The sequence below is a fragment of the Panulirus ornatus genome, chromosome 9, assembly GCF_036320965.1.
Source record: "Panulirus ornatus isolate Po-2019 chromosome 9, ASM3632096v1, whole genome shotgun sequence".
Lineage (NCBI taxonomy): Eukaryota > Metazoa > Arthropoda > Malacostraca > Decapoda > Palinuridae > Panulirus > Panulirus ornatus.
In genome coordinates, this window is record NC_092232.1 from 20,363,906 (window position 1) to 20,389,293 (window position 25,388).

The following is a 25,388-nucleotide window of genomic DNA, read 5'->3' on the forward strand; positions in this document are numbered from 1 at the left end:
ATGACTAACATTATTAGCACCTTAGTCGCATCAAAGTTTGCAGGTTTTTCACTTTGAAACATCCATATGCCTTTCTGTTCTAACTACACAATCTGTGAGTCTTTATCATCATTCACATTCACAAACAGCTCTAAAGAAACCAATGGTCTGTTACTGTTTAAATTCCTTTGTATTTCTTAATATACCATTTAGAGACTTCTAATTGACAGTCAAATGTTGTTTTCAAAAGCCTCTTTATCAACCTTCTCTCAGATCAACAAAACTTTGAACTTTCATGAAGGTTTGGCACACTGTTTCACAAAAAAATCTTTATGTGAAATGTCAGCTTGCCAAACATTTCTACACCTCATTCTGAGTGATCAATGTGGTTTCTCAATGAGACTCTTGGTGGAGGAGCTCAGCTTGTTAGCACCACAAAAGTGTGGGTACAGTGAAGAATTACAGCAAATGCATGAAGTTTATGGAGGTTCAGCAAACATTTCTGGATTATAAACATCAAAGACTAAGATCTTACACCTCTCCTGAGTTTTAGCATTATTTGTGTGGTGGGTGCCAAACAAAGGTTCAACTTAGTTGGACCAACTGGCCTAGAACTTCAACATATCATGAACATTTTTCTAAGGTTTTAGTTATCCTGTCAACATGAACAGCTGATAACTTCCACGCTAGTAAAACTCTGAACCATCCGCATTTGACTAAAGGGTTTTTACTGCAATTACCTGACTGTAATTACCAACATGTAATGTACAAATAGTGAACTGGGCCCTCTGGGCCCAATCTCCTGAACTTTCTATGCCATCAAGCAGCCTTTTAAATCTTTGTAAACTGCCAGTATTCACCATCTTGTTGGTTACTTTATCTAAACCACCACCACCGTACCACTAAATCGGTACTTCTTAACATCTTTTCATATCAGCTTTTGACCAGATTTTTGTTACTCTAGTGCATTATTCCGTAAAGAATTGTTCTGTATCAATATCAACCAGCTGATTTAGATATTTGAAGACTTATCAGATCCTTCTCTCTCTCCTCCATGGTAGACAGCTTTGTAGCTCTCACCCTTTCACTGTAGCTCAGTTCTCTTAATTCAGGTACCATCTTAGCTGCTCTTATCAGTATCCTCTCAATCAGACATTTGTACTTTGCCAGACCCACTGAGCAGAATTAAGGCATAATCCAGCGTGGGTCTGATATATGTAGTCAACAGATCTACAATTATATCTTATCCACATTCCTATATGCCATTCTTATATTTGCCTCTTTCATAAACTATCTTAAAATGTTGTAGTCAACAGATCTACAATTATATCTTTATCCACATTCCTATATGCCATTCTTATATTTCCCTCTTTCATAAACAATCCTAAAATGTTGCTGTGGTGATAAATTAGGCATAATATTGACCCCTAGATGTTTTTCACATGCAGATTCATCTTAATTGTTTCCCACTAGATAATAATCACACAAAGGCCTTCCTTCATTTTCTCCAATCCTTATTACCTTGCACTTACTTGACTAAATCATTCAACAATCAATATTCATTTAACTTTTTCCATAACATTGGCTCTGTAGTTGCTGAAGTATTATTATTATCATACATAATTGCACCTTCCTGCATCAGCAAGGCAGCACTAGGAAACAGACGAAGAATGGCCAATCCATTCATATACACATGTATGTACATAAATGCCCGCATACAAACATCTATTTACTTATTTTGCTTTGTCGCTGTCTCCCACGTTAGCGAGGTAGCGCAAGGAAACAGACGAAAGAAATGGCCCAACCCACCCACATACAAATGTATATACATACACGTCCACACACGCAAATATACATACCGATACATCTCAACGTATACATATATATACACACACAGACATTATCCCTGGGGATAGGGGAGAAAGAATACTTCCCACGTATTCCCTGCATGTCATAGAAGGCGACTAAAAGGGGAGGGAGCGGGGGGCTGGAAATCCTTCCCTCTCATTATTTTTTTTTAATTTTCCAAAAGAAGGAACAGAGAAGGGGGCCAGGTGAGGATATTCCCTCAAAGGCCCAGTTCTCTGTTCTTAACGCTACCTCGCTAACGTGGGAAATGGCGAATAGTTTGAAAGAAAGAAGACATATAAATATATACACATGTACATAATTCATAGTCTGCCTTTATTCATTCCCACTGCCACCCCGCCACACATGAAATAACAACCCCCTCCCCCCAAATGTGTGCAAGGTAGCACTAGGAAAAGACAACAAAGGCCACATTCATTCACACTCAGTCTCTAGCTGTCATGTAATAATGCACCGAAACCACAGCTCCCTTTCCACACCCAGGCCCCAAAAAACTTTCAATGGTTTACCCCAGACGCTTCATATGCCCAGGTTCAATCCATTAACAGCACGTCGAACCTCGTATACCACATCGTTCCAATTCACTCTATTCCTTGCTCGCCTTTCACCCTCCTGCATGTTCAGGCCCCGATCACTCAAAATCTTTTTCACTCCATCTTTCCACCTCCAATTTGATCTCCCACTTCTCGTTCCCTCCAGCTCTGACACATATATCCTCTTGGTCAATCTTTCCTCACTCATTCTCTCCATGTGACCAAACCATTTCAAAACACCCTCTTCTGCTCTCTCAACCACACTCTTTTTATTACAACACATCTCTCTTACACTATTATTACTTCCTCGATCAAACCATCTCACACCACATATTGTCCTCAAACATCTCATTTCCAGCCCATCCTCCCTCCTCCGCACAACTCTATCCATAGCCCACGCCTCGCAACCATATAACATTGTTGGAACCAATATTCCTTCAAACACACCCATTTTTGCTTTCCGAGATAATGCTCTTGACTTCCACACATTCTTCAACATTCCCAAAACTTTCGCCCCCTCCCCTACCCTATGATTCACTTCCGCTTCCATGGTTCCATCCGCTGCCAAATCCACTCCCAGATATCTAAAACACTTCAAACTTACCTCCCAATTGACTTGTCCCTCAACCCTACTGTACCTAATAACCTTGCTCTTATTCACATTTACTCTCAGCTTTCTTCTTTCGCACACTTTACCAAACTCAGTTTCTCACACGAATCAGCCACCAGCGCTGTATCATCAGCGAACAACAATTGACTAACTTCCCAAGCTCAAACATATACATCTCAACATACACACACGCAGACATTACATACATACACATGTACATATTCATACTTGCTTGCCTTCATCCATTCCTGTTGCTACCCCGCCCGACAGGAAAACAGCATCGCTATCCCCTGCTTCAGTGAGGTACCACCAGGAGTACAGACAAGAAGGCCCCATTCGTTCACACTCAGTCTCTAATATAAAAAGATGTGGCATGTGGTAGTCTGTCTAATTTGTAGAAAATACATCTATTTTTAAAGACTAACTTCAAAAAAGATATATATAATGACTGGTGTAAGTTTTATATAAACCAGTTACCATTAAGTACAACACGAGGTTTTACAAGGATCTTCATCAACACCAAACATATATTGTTCCACTTTCCATGGCAATTACGCAAATAAACAATAAAAAATTAACACAAAATACAGAAAGGCTGATTGTGGTACTTATCAGAAAGTGGAACATACAAGGTAAATGCTCCTCTACATCCCTATCTTAGACTCTGACACAAACACATAAAAACTTTGGCTGGTAGGAGATGTGGTATGTTTAATTAAAACTTTACCATAATGCTATGAAAAGTCCATCCCTAAGATGTAACCTCTGTCATGGTGTAGGAAATTTCATAATTTGTCAAAGTTTCTAGATGGAAGAAATGTAGACAGCAATACAGATAGATAGATACAGAGGGAGAGGAGATGGACACAGCATTAAAGTACAGCAGTGATCATTTCAGAACAAGACCAGAGGCACTGACCCTCGCCAGTGTCCAGCTTGGTGTAATCAACCATCAGGTCGTACCAAGAGTCCACAGATGAGATGTACTCGTTCTCCCTCAGCGCTGCCGTCAACTGGCAAATCTTAGGGAGCTCCTGTGAGTAGTTGAGGGCCCCAAAGTACACTGACCCTCTTACACCTGTAGGAGTAGAATCTTAACCTGCTGGACATCACAAAAGGATGGAAGCTGTGAAAAATATGGAAAAAAGACAAAGAAGTTACTTTCACCATAAACCTCGTGTATATGGTCTGATCCCTACCAGCATTCTGAACTAATCATTTCATAATATTTGTGGAAAACATCTAATCTTAAACACAACCACTAACAGATTTCTTCAAAAATATTCTTAACTCATGGGAAACAGGAAATGTCATTTTAAATATCATGTGGTTATAGAATTCTTGATAGCTGCATTTGATATGCTAGAAAAAATTATTCCCTTCTAGCAAAAAATTTGAGTCATTCATACCCTGTGAGACACTGCAAGTGTATTATCATCCACAGATTTCATCCAACAAAGAATGTCTCCTTAATATTCATTCAACTGATCACAGAGGCCAAACATGCAGAAAGTTAAGCAAAAAGCACCATATACACTTTGAGTAATAACTAATTTAGCTCTGTTGGTTCAACAAGACCCAGCATCATCAAACATCAATTATGATTATATCAACTGTCTTAAAAAGGATATTTCTAAGTGCTCAGGATTCTCTTCTAGTTATTACCAACCCACCTCAGTGTGTCTAAGGCTATCTTGGGGGAAGGATGTTCTTTCTTTACTCTTTCTGGCTGCTACTTCATTTTGGGAATTTTGCTTATGGACACTGTGTATCTTCCAAATGTGCTTCAAGAAGGTTGGCTTTTAGTTTTCTAAGGAGTGGAAAGCCTGAATGATCCCTGGAATCAAGAAAATGTGGCACACTAGGCATTCAGAGTGGACAATCAGGCACCTCATCAGTGCCTCAACCCAATCAGGAAACCAAGACCCAATGAACCCAAATCACAGACGAGAGTAAATGCACAGACATCGGCAGCAAGAATCAAGACCAAAGGAGAGACGACAAAGTACTTAAATATAAATGTGACATCACCTTTAAAAATGTATGGGGAGGCAGACAAGGTTTCTTGAGAACTCTGTAAGTATACCCTAGCCTAAACCAGGAGCCCATTTTACTGACCAGTCCCTAAGGGTGGGTAAACAGCTAGGGTGACTAGACATTCCCATGACCAGTATTTGAACCTATATGGCCTCCATCCCAGGCAGTCCATGACTACATCAGGTTACTAACTGTTACAACTCTTCAGAGACAAACTACCTGCTCCGAAAAAAATCACTGAAGTATCATCCACCTAAATTACTCACTCTGCCAAAGACTTAGCCACATCCCCTACACTCACCTGCCTGAGGATAATAGTTCAAGAGTCTGGAAAGGAACTGGAAGAGGTATGATGACTGAGGGATGAACCAGACTGGGTTAAACTCTTGCCGAAGGTTGCTCACACCCCAGAGGCTCGCACCAAACAACAATGCCGTCATTGCTACCACCAACACCTGTAGCAAAACTGGAAACTTGACTGATCTTTATGATTGAATCTAACATTATCATATACTGTGTAATGGTGTTATATGAGCAAATTCATATCTGTGAATACTACAAAAAGCTTTCAGCTTGTACAGTGATTACTTTTTTTTTAGAATTACAATGTTGAGCAATAATTTATTAATACATGCAGAAGCTGGTGACTGAGTTTGGTAAAGTGTGTGGAAGAAGAAAGTTAAGAGTAAATGTGAATAAGAGCAAGGTTATTAGGTACAGTAGGGTTGAGGGTTAAGTCAATTGGGAGGCGAGTTTGAATGGAGAAAAACTGGAGGAAGTGAAGTGTTTTAGATATCTGGGAGTGGATCTGGCAGCGGATGGAACCATGGAAGCGGAAGTGGATCATAGGGTGGGGGAGGGGGCGAAAATTCTGGGGGCCTTGAAGAATGTGTGGAAGTCGAGAACATTATCTCGGAAAGCAAAAATGGGTATGTTTGAAGGAATAGTGGTTCCAACAATGTTGTATGGTTGCGAGGCGTGGGCTATGGATAGAGTTGTGCGCAGGAGGATGGATGTGCTGGAAATGAGATGCTTGAGGACAATGTGTGGTGTGAGGTGGTTTGATCGAGTGAGTAACGTAAGGGTAAGAGAGATGTGTGGAAATAAAAAGAGCGTGGTTGAGAGAGCAGAAGAGGGTGTTTTGAAGTGGTTTGGGCACATGGAGAGGATGAGTGAGGAAAGATTGACCAAGAGGATATATGTGTCGGAGGTGGAGGGAACAAGGAGAAGAGGGAGACCAAATTGGAGGTGGAAAGATGGAGTGAAAAAGATTTTGTGTGATCGGGGCCTGAACATGCAGGAGGGTGAAAGGAGGGCAAGGAATAGAGTGAATTGGAGCGATGTGGTATACCGGGGTTGACATGCTGTCAGTGGATTGAATCAAGGCATGTGAAGCGTCTGGGGTAAGCCATGGAAAGCTGTGTAGGTATGTATATTTGCGTGTGTGGACGTATGTATATACATGTGTATGGGGGGGGTTGGGCCATTTCTTTCGTCTGTTTCCTTGCGCTACCTCGCAAACACGGGAGACAGCGACAAAGTATAAAAAAAAAAAAAAAAAAAAAAATGTAAGAGATAATACTTTATGACTTTTAGGCACAAAAAGTTTGAGTAATATATTGCATAAATTCCAGTGTTCTGAAAACCTTTGATACAGTGTAAAACAGGACTTAGTCTTAAGAGAATGTTAAACATTTACAAATTAAAATTCACTCATAGCTGATCAATATTCTCCGCATCAATACACGCTAAAGTTTCACCTTATCAGCCTAACGGGACTTCTAAAACTCCTTCTATGTGGAAATCCTTGCTATATTACTAGTACCATTGAATGTTCCATTATTTGTGGCAGGAAAGACATACTACTTCCTGCCCTCAGGTCCATCAACTTAGGGAGACCCTAGGGCAGAATGTACAAAGGCAGCAATATGCTTATATCAGCAGAAGCCCTTTCACACTGACACTCCCTCCCATTCTAACTTCTACTTTCTTAGATTCCGAAACTGGCTAGAATTACCCTCGTATTTTTTTTCTGAAATGTTAATCGATCATGACCTAGGAAATGAAAAACAGCAGTCCCCCATCAGTGATGACAAACCCAACCTGCAGATAGCCTAAAGTAAATACCTTAACTGGCTTCATTAGTAGAACCTTGGAATAAATCTTATCAAAGAATGTCTGGCAGATTTCATACTGGGAACATTGGTTTGGGGTCCAGTTCTTGTGTTTGTAACACCAGATGAGGCCATTGCGCTTATCTGAGGGAAGAGATCCATCACATGTAATTATTAGACACATACACAAAGTAGCCACAAATGCTATTTCTCTGTAATTGCAATGAGCAAAAACAACCTGCATGGCTCGCTGGGTTGTTGAGCGGTTAAGATAAAAGAGCAATTGGTCGTATGTTAACCTAGTCATATAGAAGGCCACAGCAGATAAAAAAATAATGCATATTTTCAGAATCATCACATCCAATAACAGAAGTACAAGGAGTGAAAGGGAAGACACAGTGATTTCATAAACAGCAGTCAGAGGATAGGCAAAGTACTTATTTCTAACTATCAACATATGTTTGATTGTCTGGCTTGGTCTGGCCACTTGTTCTAGAAGTATACCATGGAAAAATATATAGGAATTATTCCCTCTCCGAGTGACTATTCCCTTTCAGCTTTTTACTTCATTCTTATTTTTCATTCTCTACAGTTCTACATGTTCCTTTGAATCTAAATCTACTTCCCACTGATCTATGCTTGCCAAAGCATTGCTCATCTGAAAGGAAATATTTTTCTTGGTGCGAGGAAGTCGCACCTACTTCACTTCTCCACCAGCCTGACTTGCAAAAAGGGATTCATCCATAAATGTTTTGAGCGTCACTACCGGGATGATGAGTAAATAGATGGAAAAAATTCTGTCTGCTCCACCCTGCAATATCATCAGCAGAGAAAAACTGGCAGAAACACCACAGAGAAGCTTTGTTGCAGGAGATGCAAGATTATTCAACCATGGACTGATCACACATTTCATTCACTTGAAATCCTCAGAGAAAAAAAGCACCAAAAATCTACTTATACTGAGACATTTCCGTTTTAAGTAAACCGCCTTGCGTGTTGGTGTGCAAGACGTTGAATATGTCAAAATTCCTAACTACTGTTTTACAGGGTGTCTCAGTCTGGCTTCATAAAACAGAATTTTCTAATTATTTAGTTCATCATACTTTCACCATGAGCTCTCTGTATTCATGTATTTGTATGCCAGTTCATTACATGCAATTAGAAATATTTTTGAATTACTGGTACACAATTGATTCAGCCAGAGTATGGAATTTTGTGATATACCAACACCTATTCCTGCACTGCCCTCTCCTACACCACCATACTGTGACACAACCTATCCTAACCTAAGTGACCTTTATACCACCTAACACAACAGATACACCATCAGTTCCTGCAACATTTGCTCTTATATCATTCACCACGGCAAAACCTGCCCCTATACCACTAACTCCTGCATTACCTACTTTTGAAATACTTAAGTCATACCACCTGCCTCTCCACCGTCATTACTCCACCTGGCAATATAACTCTTATTCCCTGGCTGCCCCTATAGCATCTACTCTTCATACCTGCCTCTTCACTAAATACTGCAACACCTGCCCTTACCATGTATCCTTGCACCACTTCTCCCTAGTATATCAACAACTCTTCCACCACCTCCCAGTGCATGAAGCTCTCCTCTACCATATATTCTCCACCACTTACCCTTCCATGACATCCCTCTGCATCACTTACCTCTATACCACCTCTCCTTGCACCATCTACTCTTCCATCACCTACTTCTCTGCTACCTCATTTGCATTATGTGCCCCTATACCATCACCTTCTACATTACCTGCTCATGTATCCCTTGTCCTTGTACCAGGTAACCTCACACCAACGATCCCACACCTTTCTTCAACCACCCTTTTCTGGACTTACAGAATCTCAAATACCTGTTCATGTATCTGGTGCCCATGATGCGACCTTTCCTTGTATCCACTGCCCTTGTACTAGTGACCATGAACTGCTTGCCTCTTGTACTACATACCTTCCAGGCGAGTCTGGTCGAGCGTAAACCATGCAACAAAAAAGGTGGCCTGGAAGATGTAAAGAGTCAGTATGCCGATTGCCGAGTAGATGCAGAACGACCTGAGGGCCGGCAGCACCTGTGGGAGGCCAGGAAGGTGTCAAAGTCAGTGCATCATAAAATGAGCTCCCCACAACAATCAGACACGGGTAATGTGCTGAAAAGAAAGCGTGGGTGTCATTGTATTAAGGAAAACAAATGTTTTACAATGTTGCACCATGTCATACCCTTAACATACATATGCTGTCTTAACTTTATGTATAAACACACACTCAAAGCCAAGCTCACAACAGTTATCCAGGCATCAATTAGCCAAAATTGGGAAGAACAGGTGGTTGGGTGAGAACTGACTGCTGTATTTGAAATTCGAATTCAGGACCGTTAGAATAGTGAATTCCAATGAAATGAAAAAACTTTAATACTTACATTTTTCAATAGGGTTTTTTTCATGTGATTATATCATAACCTCTATTGCAATTCCACAGGTGTAAATATCCCTATAACTATAACTCTCACAGAAGATTTCATTCAGCAAGCATTACACAAACTCTTGACAACCTGTCCATGACAAGCTGAGTTGTTGTTGTTGTTGTTGTTTGTTTATACGGCCATCCACCTATGAAGAACGTCATTAGGCCTGTAACCCTATTCAATATGCGATTGAAATCACCCCTAAATACCTGTTCTAAAACAAAACAAAAATAGAATACAAAAAGTATAATTCTGATATTATGATAAAGCTAAATTATGATAAAAAAAATAAATAATGGAAAGATTTTGTGGGTACTAGGTCAACGTGACGGCAAACACCTTCGAGTCGGCACAGCAGCGACAGGTTACCCAAGAAGGTTACCCAAGAGTGCGAAGAGATAGGACAGACTAGAGATAGTCCTCCACCAGGACAGACTAGAGATAGTCCTCCACCACGTCATGCACATAGAATATGATAATTCATTCGGAGGTCCGCCGGCTCAACCCCATGGCGCAGCTGCCTCGGATGATACCTCACCATGCAGCCGGCCCAAGTAAGAGCCTCACATCGAAGCCAACCCCGCCACAGATAACTACCCACGAACCACCACCTTACAACATCTTGATTAATTCTGTCTCTGAGGAAGGCTATCAATTTGTCAATAGTCCTCGAACTGTCCCCAAGTACACTGACTGTAAAAATATTTTTTTTCTTTTCTGTTGTAATAGTCTATTAAAGTTTTCCTGTGTTGACTGAAGCCATGGCATCGTAAATGTTCTGTTTTTAAGATTTCTTGGTATTTTTGGGATGAGTTAATGTGAGCTCACCGTGGTAGCGCCAATGATGAAGGCAGCGAAGTCTGTGATGGACGTGACTGTAATAGCTACCCCTGCATGACGTAGGGCGCGGCCAACTCGCTTCTGCAGCTGTAACCGTCTCTCCTGCAGGAACAGATAGTGATATAGATATCTTTCCTACTCGTCCTTTCACTACCTTACACCACCACTCAGAATTATATATTACCAAGATCCCATTCCTTCGACAGTCAAGTCGTACAGGTACGAAACCCTGTTCTAATAGTACAATACTACGGCTATTAGGAGAAACTTAGAGCCAAAGATATTATGCGTTTCAAAAATTACATTTTTTTTTGTCGTCAGTAGGCTACGCCTAGTGAAAGAAACTTGGAGCACAGGATCATTATGCAAGTTGTTTTATATGTCCATTGCCTGAGTTAACTTGGTTATGCTTACTGAGAGAAACTCAGACCTTAATAGAACTACGGTATGCCTACTGAGAGAAACTTTGAGCCTAGGTTCATATGTAATTTTATTAAATGAGAGTACGCATACTGAGAGAAACTTAAGAGAGTCTTGGTTTATTTTGTGTTTTACTAAGTCACTACTTAATACTTGGTTACGCCTACAGAGAGAACTTAGAGGCTAAGTTCATTAGGTGTTTTATTAAACAAGGCTGCTCCTACTGATAGAAATTTAGAGCCTGTGATCATATGTGTTGTTTTATTGACTAGGCAACGCCTACTGAGAAACTTAGAAGAGCCTATGATCATTATGTGTGGTGTTTCATGTTCATTGCCTGTTAACATCCTCATTAATGACTATAACTCATACATCATTTACAAGTACTCACACTCATAATGTTTTTCGTTTGGTTGGCCCTTTTCAAATCCTTTTTCCTCAGTGGTGTTCCCTTTTTCCCAATTTTCCCATTCTCAACACCCTTAACCATTAATCTCTTCTACATCCATAATACAATTTTCTAAAGCATTCACACCCCTCATTCTATTTACACTCTCCCTTTGCATATACATCTGAGCCCTAGAGAGTTTTTAATGTATGTGAAAACAGGGCACTCTGTCCATGAACAGAGTGAAATAAATAATTATCAGAGCACTCGCCTCCTCGGACGATTTGTTTGCTTATTTCAAGAGAACTGTACATACGTATGTGTAAATAAATATACATTATTCATAAACATGTCTAAATATACATTAATCATGAGCATGTGTATGTATACATTATTCATAAGCACAAGCGCTTCAATACTTTTCCTCTAAGGGAATCAACACCTTAAACACAGAGGCATGCCTAAATTCAGAGCACCTGTTGGTTGAGGTTATGCCAGCACTGAACGATAATAAACATGTCGTCAACGCCCAGGCCCAGCATGAGGAGTGGCAGGATGGTGTGGACAGGGCCGTATATTAGCCCGACGGCGGAGCAGAGCCCAAAAGTCACACCCACCGACATGAAGGTCGCCAGCAGCCCCAACAAGGACAACACAGGCTGTGCAAGTGGAGACAATATTTACATATTAATATGAGTGATCAACGTGCTAGGGTCCTTTGAATGCATTGGAGAAAGTAATGATTACTAGATTATTTACTCAAACAGGTGAAAAGAGAGTCAACTGTAATATACATTCATCCTTAACGTGATACATGATGCTTATGGCAGTGTGAATGATCTAGCTGCTATGTAGAGAATGTAGAAGACATGACCTAATATCCACTTGTTAAATGCAATGTCAAGTCCACTATAATTCAATTTATGATTCCTCACAGCTAGTATTCCATATGTTCACAAACAAAAATACTCTTCCAATTATCCGATTATATTTTTCTTTTATGAAATACTTCTTTCAGCGACCCCGACACTATCAGTGATTCTTGACACTCTACTTAAAATTTCCTTCATCATTCCGATCCCTTCCACCTCTCACCTATGGATCAAAGTAAAAAAAAAAAATACCTACAAAACCTTAATCAAATCTAATATATATAAAATGAAAGATATTTCTCATAAAAAATCATCACGAGGTCAGTTGCTGGATATAATATGGCCATCAAGAGCATTATAATTATTGACCTAACCTTTTTCCCTGTCATTGTCTCCGGTCATGGACAAACGTTCTTTTCAAAGCCCAGGTCATAAATGAAATGAGAAAATAGCTGGTGATAGAAATATAAACAGATAAGATGAAGAATGATATATGAGCTTTGGTGGTGGTGGTGGTGGTGTGGGGGCAGCAAGAAGCCTTCCTTGTGAGAAGGATTGTTCGTAACTAATAAGGAAGGTATGAGGTGAAAGATTTCCAAAGCTGAGCGATGTAGGAATAGAAAGATAACACAATGAACCATTCTTGAATTGCTAACGGTCCTTCAGCGCGGTGCAGAGTATGATGTGGTCTGGTTAATGGTACGGGCACGCAACCAGCCGAATTCTGGGAAGCACAAACCAAAGTATTTATTATATACAGAAAAGAAAAGAAAAAAAGAAAAAACTCGGCGTAGGGTAAGTGGGTCATGTTTTGAGGTCAAACTGGGAGACTTAATAAGACGGGTTGCTTTGGACTTGAAGTTTATTAGGTATGTAGAGTTAGAACATATCCAGTGGTATTTCTAACAAAGACGAATTGAATATTTGTATAATGGGAATAACTGCTTAGAAGACTTTCCGGGACCTGAACACGACTCCCAGCTTCTTAGAGACAGCCTTGGCTATTAGTGTGATGTGCGGTGTCCAAGACAGAATATGGAAATGTTTAGTCATCAAGATAAGGTTAGACAAAAAAAAAAAAAAAGGGATTTGGCGCCACTAGGAGAGACAGTCCTCGAAATGAAAGAATGAGGGAAAGGTAACACGACAAGGTTGGTAGAGACACTTGGCTAACGGGACTTTGAACAAAGGAATGTTTTGCCTCACAAGTAATTAATATACATGCAATGATATCGGGCGGATATAGAATATGAATGTAAAGTAGGAAGTTGGAGACGTTTTCCGGGACCAAGATGCCACGTCCCACGCCCAAGTGTTCTCAGCAGTAGGAAAGGATGAACGAGAAACTAAAAGGGGGGAGATAACCTAAGAGGAAGAGGCTACCTCTTCTTTGTAAGCTCAGCCGAGATGCCAAGGCCTTATGAAAATTATAAAGTCGGGAGAGTGAGGAGAGCGGAAAGGTTCAAATTCCAGGAAGCGTTTAACAGGCGTGTTGGCGTTGGAATAACCACAGACTCCTCTGTTGAAGATAAGTCATGGATTAAGGCTATATATTATGATGTGAAAGAGATTACTAACAAGACACAAGGCAGTTGAATCTTGGAACAAAGTAAGATGACAGGAGAGGCACTGGGTAAAAATATGTTCAGATTGAAAAGGTGGGTAGAAAGACCGCAGATGTTAGTTTAATGAAGAAAGTAAATACAGAAAAAGTCGGGTCTATTAAACTGAAAGCTTTTAATGAAAAAAAAAAAGGAGGGAAGAGAAAGGAAAGAGTGGGAGGTAACATGTAAGAATGAGAAGGATTACTGACTGGTGGACATCAGGATAAAAAGTTGCAATCCCGACACGGATGATTCTAGATGGTTCCAAACCCCATTTCATCAAGTCGGGACAGCAGTACTAACCCTGTGCGATTGATGTGTACAAGCAAAAGTCTACTACCCTACCTAACCTAACCTGAGCTAACTTAACCTGTGGCATGACCCTCAACCACATCGTTAAAAGTTCTTCAATTCCTATTTTTTTGCTGACCCTTCTAATTGCTCCTCTCTCTCTCTCTCTCTCTCTCTCTCTCTCTCTCTCTCTCTCTCTCTCTCTCTCTCTCTCTCTCTCTCCGGTCTCACCATCCTCACGTCTCTGCTCTCCGCCTCACCCGGTTCTCCACCATGTTGAACTTGCCCAGCATCAGCTGCACGTAGATGAAGAGGACGACGTTCCCCAGCACCAGGAGCGACACGTCTCCCAGCACCGTGTTCCCGCTGATCTCGCTGAAGCTGCGGGAGAAAGAGGATGTGAGGGAGGTCATGGTGTGATGCTGTGGGAGGAGCAAGATGTGAGGGAGGTCATGGTGTGATGCTGTGGGAGGAGCAGGACGTGAGGGAGGTCATGGTGTGATGCTGTGGGAGGAGCAAGATGTGAGGGAGGTCATGGTGTGATGCTGTGGGAGGAGCAGGACGTGAGGGAGGTCATGGTGTGATGCTGTGGGAGGAGCAAGATGTGAGGGAGGTCATGGTGTGATGCTGTGGGAGGAGCAAGATGTGAGGGAGGTCATGGTGTGATGCTGTGGGAGGAGCAGGACGTGAGGGAGGTCATGGTGTGATGCTGTGGGAGGAGCAAGATGTGAGGGAGGTCATGGTGTGATGCTGTGGGAGGAGCAAGATGTGAGGGAGGTCATGGTGTGATGCTGTGGGAGGAGCAGGACGTGAGGGAGGTCATGGTGTGATGCTGTGGGAGGAGCAGGATGTGAGGGAGGTCATGGTGTGATGCTGTGGGAGGAGCAAGATGTGAGGGAGGTCATGGTGTGATGCTGTGGGAGGAGCAGGATGTGAGGGAGGTCATGGTGTGATGCTGTGGGAGGAGCAAGATGTGAGGGAGGTCATGATGAAACAGGAAAAAATGGAGGTTTTTGTGAAAATTAATCATCTTGTGATCGTATTGTAAAGTTAATGAATTATTATAATTATCATATAATAATTCATACCGATATCAATATCATTGTGATTATTATCATTATTTTTATAATTATTATCATTATCATCATCATCCGTCCTTTGACCTGGATCCTTAAGTGTTAGGTCAAAGGGTGCTTCATCATACCCAAGGGTCATTCCCTTACGTTCAGCTGGTTAACATATTAAGGCAACATTTTCGTTACTGTCAACAGTTCCCATACAGTAGCTCACCCATCAACCAACTCGTAAACTAACAGGACACAGCAGTTATATTCACTCTTGTATTTCTTACTTCCACAGGGAATAACTGGCAAAGAGACATCCATTGCTTTGTGTTCACGACAAAACAATGGTCATAAGACACCTATCATCCTGTATCTATGAGCAAGCACACTCTTGAGGTTCTGCAAACGTCACGCGTCCACACGAAGGTGTTAGTACTGAGCCCATGATTTCCGTGTGTCGAGAGGGAACATATAAGCCCAGAGGTCATAAATCCCTTGTCTCTACAAGGAAAAGCAGGAGTGCATAGTGATAATGACAGTGCAGATTTACTGCTTCCGGGGGTTGTAATAGCATACGCCAAAAAACGACAGAAACTTCGAAAATATCTTTCGAAGATGATCCACATTTTCTGACATCTAATCATTCTTGAAAAAAAAAATGAGGATTTCGATGTAGTTGGTTATAGCAGAAAAATCTTCTAAATTAGTTAAACGTTCCCTTAGGTTCGACACAGTCTAGATTGGGTCTTCTTTTCAAATGGGTGGCATTGTCAAACTCCAGTGAATGGCATGTGGGACTCGTGAAGTGCACGGACTGATGCCAGCCACCTGAGGAAACTGTGTGGCCCGCGGACACACTCATCTCTCGAGAAATCAACAGCTGCCATGGATGTCCACGTCTGAGACAAGAAATACATGAGGGAAAATCACTGATTCGTCATAACCACGAATCTCCTTCAAAGAGACGCACCTTCGCTGAGACTGGAAGAAGACCCCAAGTCCCTGTGGCCTGCCTTGGGTGTTGAGAAGGGCACGTATGAACTCCCCTTCCCATTGGAAGAGATCAGGGTCCACCTGTTGAGAGGGCCGGCGTTAAGTGAAGCTCAGATGAACCATGATTAGAAATGATTCTGTTACTTAAAATGAATTTGTGATACATGAGGCTAAGGCCTGAATTCCCTGACAAGTTGACTGACATGAGAATCGTTGTCTATAATGGTGAATCCATTTCATCTTATGTTAAAAAGAAGGTGAGAAATCTGAGCGAGAACTAACCTCCTCGCTGAGTCCAGCACTGTTCGTTATGGCATTAAGATCAATCATCTCCCGGTTGATGCGCATGACCAACTGGGCGAAGGCGGACCGAGCACCCGTGACGTGTCCGGTCGAGTTTCTCGTCACGCCTCCCAGAAATTCCGTGAAGTTCATTGGGTAAGAGTATGTCACGCTGCAGATGTGGAGATGGGTGAGTAATTACGGCAGAGCCGACGTGTACTGTCAGGGAAGGAGTGCAAGTGATTGGGGGATGTACAAGAGAAAGAATGTCAAAAGGAAGGTGCGGTAAAATATGTTTACGGATGGGGTGGCAAGGGAAGTAAATGCAAAGTTCTTGGATAAAGGAGCAGGTACGTGGTCTGTAGGTGGTGGTGATGAGGAGTGCTGGGAAGTGAGTCAGTTGTTGTTCGCTGGTGAAACATTAAAGTGTGAAACTGTAGAAGTTGGTATCTAAGTTTGGAAGAGGCCGAGAAGGGAAAAAGTTGAGAGTAAATATGAATAAAAGTAAGGTATTAGGTTTAGCAGACGAGAGAAACAGGTTAGTTGGGGTGTAAGTTTGAATGGAGAAAAATTGGATGAAGTGGTGTTCTAGGTAAACCTGGGAGTGGATATGGAAGCAAATGGAGCCATGGAAGCCGAAGTGAGGCATACGGTGAGTGAGTGAGCGAAGGTTTTTCGGAGCATTACAGAAAGTGTGAAAAGAGACGTCAACTATCTTGGAGGGCGAAAATATGAGTGCCTGAAGGTATAGTAGTCCAAATGGTGTATGAATGCGAGAAATGGACTACAGATGAAAATGTACAGAATATAGTGGATAAGTTAGAAAGTACATGCCTGAGGACAATATTTCGTGTGAGGGTTGATCCAGTAAGTAATAATAGATTACGGGAGGCGTGGTAAGAAGAGGATTACTTGTTGAAAGAGCTGGAGAGGACATATGAAGAGAAAGAGTGAGGAGATGCTGACAAAAAAGACGTATATGTCAGAAGTGGAGGGGTCAAGGAGAAGGGTGGACCCACATGAAGATGGAAAGATGGAGTGAAACAGATTTTGAATGCTTGAGACCTGAACATGCAGGAGGTTGAAAGGCGTGCACGGAATAAAGTGAATTGGAAAGATGTGGGGTATAGGGGTCGACGTACTCATAACTGTCTGAACCAGGGCATGTGGGGCAGCTGGGGGAAACCAAGGAAAGGTTTGTGGGGGCCTGTTTGTGAGGGGGGGGGGGGGGGGAGGGGGGCTATAGTTTCGTTGCATCACAGATATCAGCTAGTGAGTGGATGTCAGTGAACGTAGGCTTTCATGTATTCCTAACACTTGCTCGCTAACACGTACTCCCTAATATGGAAAAATGCGAACAAATATGAAAAAAAAATAACATTTAACAGCATAAGACTGTGAATTCAGTCAATGAAATAAGACAAGAATTCATCTAACAGTGATCTAAGACGCAACAAATACCATTGCGGTAATTGGAAAACAGAGTGCAATAGCATCCACAAATATCTCACGTCATATTAACAGTGTTGATGGCATTTACAACATCTTGGTCAGTAAGGGCGTCGAAGGAGCCACTGTCGTAGCCCCACATCTCCAGGATGCTCAGCTCCAAGCAGGCGGTGGGTATTCTGGAGTAGAAATGGTAGTAGACCGACTTGTCGATTGCCAGGGACCAGTCAACTTCTTCACTCAGCTCTTTGTCAGGAAACAGATGCATCTTGATTCTGAGCAGGTCAGCACGCTGCTCACCGCCAAGAGCCGGTACCCTGCAAGTGGGTGGCAGACTGTAATGCTGGTACGAGGAGCTTTTCCGACCCTATCAACTGTCAAAATAGAATGAAACAGAAATATAAACATGTCTGTGTAGACCCCAAGAACAACCACAGTCCCCCCTACTCCCCAGTCTCTTCACTGGATGAATGCTTCCCCACACCAAAATAAACGCAATAAATACGAAACTAACAATAAAAAAAACCTTTGGAATATGAAATCATTCAAATGCTTGATTATGGGACTTAATGGCCCACAAACAACATTTCAACCCCAGATTCTTAATGAATATTAAAAATAATCCTTCCACTGACGTTTTCAAGGATACATATTAGCCTTCGAATACCATAAATTGCTGGTAATAACTGTTCGGGGTAATCTTTTATGCCCGAAAAAAACTTTTTGTTTGAACTTTAAAATATAGCAAAGAAAGACTTTCACACTTGAAAAAATCATGGGAAATATCTCATAATGCTTCCCCAAAACGACAGATACCCGGTAAATGCGAATCTAATGATAAAGAAAATTCAAAAATTGAATAATATAAATGCTTAATTACAGAACTTACTGGGCCCCCAAGAAATGCTTTAACCCCAGATTCTTATTGTGCATGAGAAATTGTCCTCATACGGAGGTTTTCGGGGATATTTATTAACCTAAGGAAAACCTCCAGAATTGCAGGTAGTAGTGCAGACTACTTTTTAGCCCGAATTTTTTTTTTTTTTAAAATTGATATGTAACACAATGAAAGACTTCTCTTCTTGAAATGATCATGGGAACTATCTCATAATGCTTCTCCACACCGAAAGATACCCAATAAGTACCAATCTGCTAATGAAAATATACTTTAAACATGAAATCATTTAATGCTTAGTTACAAGACTTGATGGCCCCAAAACTACAATTCAAGAGCAGATTCATATTGAGCATGGAAAATAAAATAGCCTTTACACCGTGGTTTTCAAGGAAATCTATTTATCTAAGAAAATTACCAAAACTTCCAGGTAATATTTCAGGGAATTTTCTTTTTTTGATGTTCCAAAAACTTTTTCTCTAAGAAATCAAAATATGTATCATAATGAAAGGCTTCCATACTTGAAAGAATCACAGAAATAATTTCATAATGCTTCCCCAGACCTACAAGTACCTAATAAATAGATCTGATCATAAAGATTAGATAAAAATGATAACATTTAAATGCTTATTTACAGGACTTAATGCCTGTAACTAACACTCCAACTCCAGATTCTTAATGAGCAGGAAAAATACTCCTTATAACGAGTTTCTTAAGGAAATCTATTTATCTGAGAAAAATACTAATAATGACATGGAATTTTTTTGTCTGTATAACTTTTTTTTTTGAAAATTGAAATATAGAATAAAGAAAGGGAAATACCTTTAAATGCTTCCCTCGACCGACAAATACGCAGTAAAAGCGAATCTAATGATAAAAATCCTTCAAAGATAAAATTGTTAACGTTCTTAATCACAGAACTACCATATCTCAAAGCAAAATTTGAACTCTATTTCGACTGATCGTGAAAAATAGTCCTTATAATGAGGTTTTCAAGGTTATCTATTTAACTGAGAAAAATTTATTCTTTATTCTGATGTGTTGGTAAGGTCATTCATATAATGGTGATGTCCTGCGTACATTACCACACCTTATATGTAACATCCTGGACTTGATAAGCAGACAGCCAAGATGTAAAACACTAAGGTTATGACAAGTGTGGTGACGATAGGTGGCAAGTGACGAGTGTTTTTGCGAACCTACTGTTTTTGCGAACGTCGCGAGCCTAGCTGTTATCTCTCGCTCTGGGGAACAGTTACAATCATCAGATCACGGTAGAATTCACGGATGTTTCCAAGAGGGATCCCTCACATTGTTCTTATGAAAATTACAGCAGATTTACTCTTAACGAAGTGTAATGTACGGCAAGTCATTAATTACATCGAGTGGGAAAGGCAAGTAATCGAAGAAAGGTAATGGTGTAAGGCAACGGACCAAGTTTTTAAGGTAAGGGACCCAAACGAGTGGACTTGGTGATATCTATGGTGTAAGGCAACGTACCAAGTTTTTAAGGTAAGGGACTCAAACGAGTGGACTTGGTGATATCTAAGGACGAGGCAACGAAATGAATAACCTGGACAAAGATATCAACATGCCAGCGTATTAATGTGACTATACGGCACGTTATCAAAGTTATCCTTACAAGGTAAGGGGGCGAGATAAGAAGGGAAGAGGCACCGATGGAGCTCTCAGTCACGATGAGGCAGTATATTTACTTATCAATTCACGATAACACTACGAATCAACGTGTAGGAGAATTGAGTGAGATGCCTCTAAAGAAGGCCGATGTGCTGATAATAGGAACGAAATTTTCACGCTGAACTGAGGACCCACTTTTGTTGATATCCAAACTTCGAAAATCTTTCCTCGTGTACACTTTTAAAGATAGTCTATATTAATTGTAAGATGTTTTATCATTCTTCAGAAAGCAAGGGAATAAGCTCCACAAAAACGCCTGTAATATCAGAGCATTGATAACCAATCGTACGAACGTATAACTGGCTGATATCTGACCTGAAGCAGAGGTCCTCTTGGGTGAAGTTCTGGCCCAACTTATTAGTCATCACCAGGTTAGACACCTGCTGGTGCACTCGATACATCTGGAAGAAAGGTAGACTAGTCAGAGTCTGTACCACATAAACATACATACACATATACGCACCACAAGCACAGAACTACTCCATATAAGAATGAACAATTACACACACACACACACACACACACACACACACACACACACACACACACACACACAGGTGCCTGAGGATTGGCGGAATGCGTGCATAGTGCCATTGTACAAAGGCAAAGGGGATAAGAGTGAGTGCTCAAATTACAGAGGTATAAGTTTGTTGAGTGTTCCTGGTAAATTATATGGGAGGGTATTGATTGAGAGGGTGAAGGCATGTACAGAGCATCAGATTGGGGAAGAGCAGTGTGGTTTCAGAAGTGGTAGAGGATGTGTGGATCAGGTGTTTGCTTTGAAGAATGTATGTGAGAAATACTTAGAAAAGCAAATGGATTTGTATGTAGCATTTATGGATCTGGAGAAGGCATATGATAGAGTTGATAGAGATGCTCTGTGGAAGGTATTAAGAATATATGGTGTGGGAGGCAAGTTGTTAGAAGCAGTGAAAAGTTTTTATCGAGGATGTAAGGCATGTGTACGTGTAGGAAAAGAGGAAAGTGATTGGTTCTCAGTGAATGTAGGTTTGCGGCAGGGGTGTGTGATGTCTCCATGGTTGTTTAATTTGTTTATGGATGGGGTTGTTAGGGAGGTGAATGCAAGAGTTTTGGAAAGAGGGGCAAGTATGAAGTCTGTTGGGGATGAGAGAGCTTGGGAAGTGAGTCAGTTGTTGTTCGCTGATGATACAGCGCTGGTGGCTGATTCATGTGAGAAACTGCAGAAGCTGGTGACTGAGTTTGGTAAAGTGTGTGAAAGAAGAAAGTTAAGAGTAAATGTGAATAAGAGCAAGGTTATTAGGTACAGTAGGGTTGAGGGTCAAGTCAATTGGGAGGTGAGTTTGAATGGAGAAAAACTGGAGGAAGTAAAGTGTTTTAGATATCTGGGAGTGGATCTGGCAGCGGATGGAACCATGGAAGCGGAAGTGGATCATAGGGTGGGGGAGGGGGCGAAAATTCTGGGAGCCTTGAAGAATGTGTGGAAGTCGAGAACATTATCTCGGAAAGCAAAAATGGGTATGTTTGAAGGAATAGTGGTTCCAACAATGTTGTACGGTTGCGAGGCGTGGGCTATGGATAGAGTGGTGCGCAGGAGGATGGATGTGCTGGAAATGAGATGTTTGAGGACAATGTGTGGTGTGAGGTGGTTTGATCGAGTAAGTAACGTAAGGGTAAGAGAGATGTGTGGAAATAAAAAGAGCGTGGTTGAGAGAGCAGAAGAGGGTGTTTTGAAATGGTTTGGGCACATGGAGAGAACGAGTGAGGAAAGGTTGACCAAGAGGATATATGTGTCGGAGGTGGAGGGAACGAGGAGAAGAGGGAGACCAAATTGGAGGTGGAAAGATGGAGTGAAAAAGATTTTGTGTGATCGGGGCCTGAACATGCAGGAGGGTGAAAGGAGGGCAAGGAATAGAGTGAATTGGAGAGATGTGGTATACCGGGGTTGACGTGCTGTCAGTGGATTGAATCAGGGCATGTGAAGCGTCTGGGGTAAACCATGGAAAGTTGTGTAGGTATGTATATTTGCGTGTGTGGACGTATGTATATACATGTGTATGGGGGTGGGTTGGGCCATTTCTTTCGTCTGTTTCCTTGCGCTACCTCGCAAACGCGGGAGACAGCGACAAAAAAAAAGAAAATATATATATATATATATATATAGATAGATAGATAGATAGATAGAGAGATAGATAGACAGATAGATAAACAGATATCTGGGAGTGGATTTAGCAGCAGATGGAACAATGGAAGCGGAAGTGAGTCACCGGGTGGGGGAGGGGGCGAAGGTTCTGGAAGCGTTGAAGAATGTGCGGAAGAATGTGGGTATGTTTGAAGGAATAGTGGTTCCAACTATGTTTTATGGTAGCGAGGCATGGGCTATAGATAAGGTTGTGTGGAGGAGGGTGGATGTGTTGGAAATGAGATGTTTGAGGACAATACGTGGTGTGAGGTGGTCTGATCGAGTAGGTAATGAAAGGGTAAGAGAGATGTGTGGTAATTAAGAGAGTGTGGTTGAGCGAGCAGAAGAGGGTGTGTTGAAATGGTTTGGTTACATGGAGAGAATGAGTAAGGAAAGATTGACAAAGAGGATATATGTGTCAGAGGTGGAGGGAACGAGGAGAAGCGGGAGAACAAATGGGAGGTGGAAGGATGGAATGAAAAAGATTTTGAGCGATCGGGGCCTGAACATACAGGAGAGTGAAAGGCGTGCAAGGAACAGAGTGAAATGGAACGATGTGGCATACCGGGGTCGACGTGTTGTCAATGGGCATGTGAAGAGTCTTGGATAAACTATGGAAAGTTTTGTGGGGCCTGGATGTGGAAAGGGAGCCGTGGTTTCGGTGCATTACACATGACATATAGAGACTGAGTGTGAATGAATGTGGCCTTTTTGTCTTTTCACAGCGCTACCTCGCGGGGGAGTGGGGGATGCTAGTTCATGTGTGGCGGTGTGGCGACGAGAATGGATGAAGACATTAAGCATGAATATGTACATGTGTATATATGTCTGCGTATGTATAAGTACGTCGAAATGTATAGGCATGTATATGTGCGTGTGTGGGCGTTTATGTATATACATGTGTATGTGGGTGGGTTGGGCCATTCTTTCGTCTGGTTTCTTGCACTACCTCACTCACGTGGGAGACGGTGATTAAGTAATATATATATATATATATATATATATATATATATATATATATATATATATATATATATATATATATATTCTTTCTTTTAAACTATTCGCCATTTCCCGCGTTAGCGAGGTAGCGTTAAGAACAGAGGACTGGGCCTTTGTGGAATATCCTCACCTGCCCCCCCCCCCCCTGTTCCTTCTTTTGGAAAAAAAAAAAAGAAAAAAAACGAGAGGGGAGGATTTCCAGCTCCCCGCTCCGTCCCCTTTTAGTCGCCTTCTACGACACGCAGGGAATACGCTTGGTTCCCGTATTCTTAATCTCCTATCCCCAGGGATAATATATATATATATATATATATATATATATATATATATATATATATATATATATATGCAGGTAAAACTGCAAGAACACGGAAAATACGGTGTCAAGGGCTTTCGTATAATTACATAGGACTGAATACAAATAGAGAGCACCAGAATATAGTGTACCAGCAACCACTGGGCGGGGCAGGCAAATTAATTAAGAAACAAGTGAAGGAATTAAGGGACAGGTCACCTACCTCACCTCCCTCAAGTTATAACCTCAGGTTAACCTATATTCTGGGACACATATTCAAATTTTCTTCACTTATAAAGTTATCTAATCTATATCAACCAACACTTTGATTGATATATCTAATCTGATTACAGACAATGCTCCAATATTTCTATCCATTACTGAGTTATTGTATATGATTATCTTGACTCTGCTCCAGTCACTTTGATGACGAGGGTCTTTGAGATGGAAAACTGGCGCACTGGATTCTTTACCATAACTAACACTTTTTTTTTAATCTTCTTTAACCTGATGTTAAGGACCTTACCAGTTTGACCAATGTAAAACTTATCACACTCTTTTCAGGGGGTGATGTACACACAACCCTTCTGAGAAGTTACAGAATTTACAATAAAACTTTCCATAACCGTATTGTAATTGCTGAAGACTACATTAATATCAAAAACTTTAGCCAAACAGGAACACTAAGCAAGTTCTTGCAATAGGGTAATCCCAACAATTTTTGTTTACGTTCTAAAAGGATGAACATTGTAAAATACTTTCCAGAGAAAAAATTACAAGCTGAATCAAGGAAATGTTTGGGATACTGTGATTTATACTGTGAGGTTAGCTGTGCGCATAAACCATTTTTATCCTAAATGTTGTGCAGTGTATCATTTTCATCAGTTTTTGCTGAAGTTGGCGAGTTGACAAAATTACATCGAGTAATCTAAGTTAAACATCATTAAGAAAAGCTGCTTTGGGGAGAGTTTACATAAAACCGGTGATGTTTATAAATATCTACAAGTTTGTATTTACAAAATTTGCAGACGATTTCAACTTAGTAAACCCATTCCTGTTACTAAAAGTTGATATACAGACAAGACAATCATGTTACAATTATATTAGCCCACCGTAAAAGTTTCTCTGTCTTCCCTTATTTCATAATCATTTAGATTACACAGTGAGTTGTCGTGTTCCTGGGATGTACTAGGCTCAACGTCTCACCTCCCTGACGTAGTCCGCAGTAAGCACGTTGTCCGCCTCATACAGGATTAGCTGAAGACGTTGCTCCTGTGGGAAGTTCTCCGCTTGCCAGTCTAGAGTTTTCACGTAGTCTGATTCCTGCAGTAGCAAAGGATTATCATGAAACATTCAAGATGGAATGTCGAGCAGCCAGGTTGGATTAGAAAGCGGAGATATAACTAGAAAAGAACACTAAGATTAGGTTCGGTATTACAAGGGAAGGATATATAACAGGAGGCCTGATGGTCCATAACAAGGCCATCTGTTTTATTAGACTAAATACTGT

At 41.1% G+C, this 25,388-nt stretch overlaps 1 protein-coding gene across 1 annotated transcript in view; it reads right to left on the bottom strand.

The window, feature by feature from the left end:
- Positions 1–25,388, bottom strand: part of LOC139750246 (patched domain-containing protein 3-like) — a 106,725-nt gene that overhangs the window by 66,485 nt on the left and 14,852 nt on the right. The window contains exons 3-14 of the mRNA XM_071664761.1: positions 25,085–25,201; positions 20,736–20,821; positions 17,890–18,144; positions 16,379–16,550; positions 16,074–16,177; positions 14,300–14,420; positions 11,749–11,931; positions 10,453–10,566; positions 9,115–9,232; positions 7,156–7,286; positions 5,330–5,483; positions 3,911–4,069 (exon numbers count right to left, since the gene is read on the bottom strand). Of these exons, the coding sequence (XP_071520862.1) occupies positions 3,911–4,069; positions 5,330–5,483; positions 7,156–7,286; positions 9,115–9,232; positions 10,453–10,566; positions 11,749–11,931; positions 14,300–14,420; positions 16,074–16,177; positions 16,379–16,550; positions 17,890–18,144; positions 20,736–20,821; positions 25,085–25,201 (1,714 nt within the window). The remainder of the gene's footprint in view (positions 1–3,910; positions 4,070–5,329; positions 5,484–7,155; positions 7,287–9,114; positions 9,233–10,452; positions 10,567–11,748; positions 11,932–14,299; positions 14,421–16,073; positions 16,178–16,378; positions 16,551–17,889; positions 18,145–20,735; positions 20,822–25,084; positions 25,202–25,388) is intronic.